The 6,514-nt window shown below is 39.6% G+C and overlaps 1 protein-coding gene across 1 annotated transcript; it reads right to left on the bottom strand.

Annotated features, from left to right (window-relative positions):
- Positions 1-2,043: 2,043 nt before the first annotated feature.
- On the bottom strand, positions 2,044-4,074 carry LOC102308446 (receptor-transporting protein 3). The gene is made up of 3 exons (XM_005917440.3): positions 3,940-4,074; positions 3,444-3,615; positions 2,044-2,647 (listed from the first exon to the last, which is right to left on the bottom strand). The coding sequence occupies exons 1-3, from the start codon at positions 3,953-3,955 to the stop codon at positions 2,308-2,310; spliced, it is 528 nt and encodes a 175-aa protein (XP_005917502.1). The 5' UTR covers positions 3,956-4,074; the 3' UTR covers positions 2,044-2,307.
- Positions 4,075-6,514: the final 2,440 nt, after the last annotated feature.

Raw genomic sequence — 6,514 nt, 5'->3', positions numbered from 1 at the left:
CACACACACACACACACAAACACACACATTAGTCATCATTCTCATCCATGCGGCATGCCTGGTTCTTCTCGTGGGGTTTGGTCCTCGCTTCAGGCTCTGATGATGACCAAGGAGGGCGTGTTCCACCTTCTCAGGTGTATGTTTGGAAAGCGAAACTTAACATTGCTTTCCTTTTCCATGCAGTCTCCGCTATTGCATCATTTACTTGGACTTTTTCCTCTCGATTCAGTGTAGTTTCAGTTCATTTCCAGAGTGTTTGCTCTTTTCAGTTTAGTTTTTATTGTTTGCAAATGTTTCAGTTTCAGTTTTAGTTTTTATCGTTCATGCACGGAGGACATAAGTCAGAGGCAAGAACATCTGTACAGGTACAACAATAAAAACAAGCAGCCACTCTTAGTCCTGTGCAACCATAGTCTCAATAAATGCCTCACCAGGCAAGTTTTCATTATTAATATTACTCATTTATTTACGTATTCATTTATTTCAATAAACTAACAGATACTGAAACTCGGGATATTTCATGTTCCTATTCTGGGCTTCTCTGCTCGGGCTGCTGCCCCTGCAACCCTGCGGAAGTCTCAGCTGACTGAAGATTGATCAGTGGTTGTTAATCAACGGTCATGAGAATTTGCATAATTATGATGAAGGAACCGACCTCACAGCCCTTTGTTCCTTCAGTGACTGGTTTCAGTCATTGTGCAAATGTACTGTTTATAAGGCTGGGGAAACCTGCAGTCAGCTGAGACTGAATAAGTCACTTGGATGAGTGACGAAGCGTTTCTCCCACTGAAAACGCTACGTCCACATGAACAGAATCAACTTCTGGACAGATAGGATAAACTGATTCAAATGATAGTGCACTATCACTGCTGCTCATATCAGGAAGTGCATCCAGTGCAAAACTTGTGCCAGGTCAAAAGATGCAGATATGGGAAATAAAGGAGCTCCTGCAGGAGTCAGGAGAGTGTCCTGAAGTGTTACTTATTACCTGACATAAACAACTAAATATGAAGTTGAGTTTTCTCATGTGTTCCTGATTCTCCTGTGACTTTCCTCTGCGCTGTGGCATTCTTATCTGAAAGCACTTCACACTCGTGGGGAATTTTCTCCTGTGTATTTTGTAAAAACACAGTCACCTTCAGCAAAAATGCTGCATGTCTGTCCTGATAAGCTCTGTGATAACTATAATCTTTGGCTCATTCCTGAATGTTTGGATGAAGAAGAAAGCTTATCAAACTTTTCTAATTGTTTTTACCCAGTTTTAGAGCTTCACAGGTGATTTTTTACTGTTGTCTATTAATTTCTAGTAAATTAAGGGGAAATAATATATATTTAGTATTATGTCTGTATTAATGATGCTTTGGATGCATTTTATACTTGTGCCTCTGTGTTCTGTGGTTACACAATATTTGTGCAAAAAATAATGAATGAAAAAATTGAAATGTTTGTAAATTATCCTTTGAAAGTGAAAATATGCTCTAAACTTTCGTTGTGAAATATTTTTCGCTGCTCTCCCTTTTTGACTTTACACGGTAACAACAATAGTAAATGAAAATAAATGAAAACAATGGGAGGTGCTCAGAATAGGAAGCCTGAAGTCATTGAACCAGTATTCGTGCACACGTATGTCAGTTTATTAGTTCAGGCTTTAACATTCCTGTGGACTCGAGCTTCCTGTGGTGTTTTATATTTTTATGTGTAGTTTAAGTTTATTATCACGTTCCCATAAAAAAAAAAAAATCAAGGCCAGCAGTTTTGTAGCTCAACTCAACATAATGACAGTGCTGGATTTTTCCATATTTGACTAAATATGTGACTAAATTTGTGTTACTTGCAAATAAATCCTTCCTGAACCAAATCTCGCCTCTCGTCAGACATCTTGAAACATCTGCAGGAACTTTTTTTGGGCAGTTCTTTTGAAGGATGATCTAAATTAATTTCAGCTTCTATAAAATCCCATCCCATAAATCCCATTTATTCTCATGTCTATTTCAGTAAAAGATGAATTCAAGAAAAATAAAAAATAGATCGGAGAAACCCAACTTGATCACAATTTCACAAAATTTTATTACTTAATTAGTACAAATACAATACAATAAAAAATATAGAAAATTTATCATATCTGGTGATTGGTCCTGTTTTTTTGTTGTTGTTTTTTTACCCGACCAAGAACCTTCATAACAATAAAGAGCCTTTAAACTTCAAATTGCTGAAGAAAATTTCATGTGCAAACTGGAAAAGGAGGCTGTCATGGCACTCACACTTTGATAGACACACACACACACACAAACACGCATGCACACACTTCTAGCTGTCATCCTGACAGCAAATGCCCATACAGCATCCCTCACACAGGGTGTCCTCGTGGGGTCTGGTCCGCACTACGGTGGACTCTGTGGATGACACATCGTCGTCATCATCATCCTCGCCGTAGCAGTTCTTCCTGATTTTGGCAAACACCCTCAGCAGAGCATGTTCCACCTCATTCTCGGAAAATCCACCAAGCTCAAAACCATCTTGGCACCGACGACAGGCCTGACCGAAGGGCCGCATGATCACCGTCCCGCGGCCCCTCTGAAGCCGGTACCGGAACAACACCACCACTCGTGCTGAGGGCCAGGTCTTTCTGCAGGACGCACACTGAAATCTGTGGAGAAGTGATTAGATACAGAGCACAGAGTTATTTTCAGCCTAGTAGTTATCACTAACCTTGCTATCTCAGTGCAGGCGTTCACTTTTCCCATGTCGCAGCTGCTTTATCATATTGCTCTTCTAAACCGTATAACTTTCCAGCCAGATGACTTTATAGGGGAGGGTGGATGGGGCCAGTATGGTTGAGGTTGGATGGAAGGATGATGACAAATCACCACAGGCTAAATCAGTCCTTTTCCCCTTCTTTCTCACACTTATCATTTGCTTATTGAGGTGTGACTGCCACGTAGAGATAAACCACGAGGAATAAGAAATGATAAGACTTTTTGTGCAATCCTCAGTTCTGTTTCTAGAAAATGAACTGCTTCTTTCCTCCCTTGTTCCTCATTAATTAAATGAACGTTGTGCTTCCTTTGAGTGGAAAACAGACTAGGAGACACACAAGGCTTTAGTGGGCAGTCTGGCACCTTGTGGGTCCAACTTTCTTTCTGATTTTAGGTTAGAAGAAGAAACTTGCTCAGGTAACTTATTTAACCAGGTGGCAGAACAAGTTTCTCTCCATTTGAGTAGACTGCTTGGTGAGACAGCTGTCACACAGACATATCATCAGATCAGCTGTTTGCTCATGTGGACAGGAATGGGTGGAGATTGCGTAACCATAGCAAGGAAATATTTGTATCTATGTCTCCTTTGCAGCATATGTATTAATATTTTCAGTGACTGTTACCTCACACAGGCTCTATTTGAAGGAAATTAACGCAAGAAATGTTGAGAGTATTCAGGGAACGTACTTTCCACGGGCACAGTGGGCATAAACCTTCCAGCCTCTTTTCCTCTCGTCCTTGGTGACTGTGTCTGTCTGGCTGTAGCTAAAGTTGAGAGTCCACTGGTCTTCATAATCAAGCTGATTGTCCTCATACAGCAGGTCATTAAAGACGTCCAACCATAAAGCAGGAATCCATTCTGCACAAAGGAGTAAAAAAAGCAAAAGAAAAACTAAGAACACAAAAACAAACTAAACTACACAACATCACTGTCATTTGGATAGAAAAAAGCAAAAACTAAGAAAAAAATGCAGACAGTGAAAAATAAATGTAAAAAAAATCATCAAGCTCATCAAAAAGCTGTTTTCCCCTCCTCGGTTTTAAATTAAGAACTTTAACGCTGCTACTTAAATGCTGACGCAGCAGCCATGGTGATCAAAACAAACACTGCAAGAAATTTAAAAAAAAAAATTTTTTCCACCTCATATTAATAAAATACTCAATGAAATAAATGATGTCTTACCTGTGGATCTGCCCATGCTGCTCGGCTGTGGATTAACTCTGTCCGCTGAGGTGAAACGTCGACGTGAAATAATCAGCGTTTGATTCGTGAATGTTGACCTGCAGGCAGCTTCTGTATATATGCTCTATCAGCTTTGGCGTGGAATCGAAACTTAACATCAGTTTCATTTTCCCTTCAGTCTGTGCGAAAATATGACGCAGAGCTCGCGAAACATCAACAACATAAACAAAGTGTTTGCGCCACAGTTTGATCCCAGTTTTCCTGACGTTTGAATATGCGTGCCCTATTTTAGAAGTGGATTTTATGAATAATCTACAGCACTGAATCATGCACAGAGTCGTCAAAACATTAAAAAAGGGCAGCACAATAATGTGAGACTCGGTTAAAAACATGATTTCATTTATAGCAATATCAGTGAAAGTGTAACAATAAACCTCAGAATTACAAGATGGGAGTTAACAACAGTTTATTTATTTATCATTTTCCACAATTGATCAATTATTTTACCCTCTTCAAGAGCTCCTTTTGTATTTTTTAATCTTATTGCTATCAAGTCTAAGGAAAAACACGTTTAGTCGCCTTCGTCAGTGGATTGCGTTTATTATTCGAGGTTTTTGTTACATTTTAACTATTTTAAACTTCAGCTAAGGACACTTTCAAGTTCCGCCCAGTAGAGGGCAGTAAAACACAGATAGCTAACACCATGCTCCACTGCTGATGATCCTCTGGAGCTCAGTGGAAACAAGGCTTTAAGGACTCTGGACTCCTGTCATAAGATGGTTTCTTCTAAGCAGGATCAGCTTTCCATTACGATACGTAAGTGTGGTTGCATATAACATATTTAGTATGGCTGGAAAGCTGGGGAGAGGAACCACATAAGGTCGTACTGATGACTCTAAATGACCCCCACAAAAGTCACCTGCTAAAAACATCCACAGATATTTTCTGTCTTCAGTGATCAGGGTACATTTCTCTAAATTCAGTCATAGGTCGAACTGTCTCGTCAGCCTGTTTTGTGGCAGATAGCCATCATTACATCGCTGCATGTTTACACCTTTAACATTCTTAGTCACCTGCTGGTCTGCAGTTTCATCCTGCAGCCCACATATGACACTTTGGCAGAGTTCAAGTCAGAGTTATTAGTACAAACAGAACCTCTTGAGATTTGCAGTCGTGGTCAGAAGTTTGTATCCACTCATTAGTGACTTAAATCTTAATGTGATCTTGAGCTTTTGATAAATTCTTTGAACTGTTCTTTTTCCAGGGTCGAATGACTGTATATCACACATCTTTAATAATAATTGAGTGCACAAGTATTAATTTATTTGGGCACATTTTGGGCACATTTATTTATTTCCCACAGGATCAAAATTATATATACACTCACTTTGGTCTTTTAGTAAGTGGTGCTGAAGGCTCTATAGTGTACTTTAATTTAAAATAGCCAAGAGCTGTAAACATCACATGACTGAGTACAACTGGCAGTTTCTCTTTGCAATCATAAAAAGGATTTGCGTAACTGCACTCACTGGATTGACTGATACTCAGAAGAACAGGAAAGTTCAAGATCCATTTCCAAACAAGTACTGACTCCAAGATCATCAGTTCATACATTTGCAAGTACAAGTTTATTCAGATATGTCGCTACTTTGCCAAGGTCTCTGGGAAGACCCAATCTGTCACCCTCAGTGACAGGAAATTGGTTTGGAAAAAAAGCTATTGTGCCAAGATTGACCATGAAGGAGAGGCCACGTGCCTGTCAAGCATGGTGGTGGTAGCATCATGCTGCAGGGCTGTTTTATTGCTAGTGGTACAGGTACAGTGCACAAAGTGGATGCACTTCTTCAGCTTCTTTTCAAATCTAAGGTAGGTGTTGGGTGTACCAACAAAACTGGTTTTGGATTGGATAAAGCAGATTAACCTTAAGCTTTTGGCTTTTCAAAACACCAACCTCAACCCTCCTGAAAATTTGTGGACTAGGCTGAACAGCCATGTACGTGCCAGTAAACCAACCAATCTAAATGAACCCTCCTGCAAAGAAGAGAAGTCAAATATCAAGCCAGAATAGAACCAGAAGCTTGTTGTTGAAGTGCAACTTTCAAAGGTGCAGAGAAATGACAAAATATTAGTGGGGCTGTATGTATGGATACTTCTGACTCTGTATGGATTAGAGAAAATCCAAAATAAATTCAAACTTGTGCACCCAATTCTTGTCTTTTAAAGTTATTAATATTGTTCGTGGTACAATCTTTCCACTTTGGAAAAAGAACAGCTCAAAGAAATTATTAAAAGCCCTAAAATTACCATGGCATTCAAGTTCAAGGTGAGTGTCTCTAAACTTCTGACCACAACTGTGAATCTGAAGCACGTTTCATGTCTAATAAGGTTCATCCAAAACCACATTATAAAGGTCTGAACTTCACTTAGGAGTCAGCAGTGATCCATGAGGTCCTGGAACAAATCTGTCTTGTCTGGTGACATTCATGTCCAAAGGTGGACCAAGCCCTCTAAAATATGTCATTTTACCTGATATAAAACTATATTTAAACCCCCCCCCCCCCCCCAAAAAAAAAAG

Source organism: Haplochromis burtoni, unplaced genomic scaffold (assembly GCF_018398535.1).
Source record: "Haplochromis burtoni strain Fernald_Lab_line unplaced genomic scaffold, NCSU_Asbu1 Contig_25, whole genome shotgun sequence".
In the NCBI taxonomy this organism is placed as follows: Eukaryota; Metazoa; Chordata; class Actinopteri; order Cichliformes; family Cichlidae; genus Haplochromis; species Haplochromis burtoni.
Note: the sequence above shows the minus strand (reverse complement) of the source record. Positions and strands in the feature narration are given on the sequence as shown.

What these genes read in the sequence shown, in the direction of transcription:
- LOC102308446 (XM_005917440.3), bottom strand. An exon ending in GCCCACTGTGCCCGTGGAAA is followed by an intron (nt 2,648 to 3,443) that starts GTACGTTCCCTG and finishes ACTTCTCCACAG; the next exon opens with ATTTCAGTGTGCGTCCTGCA.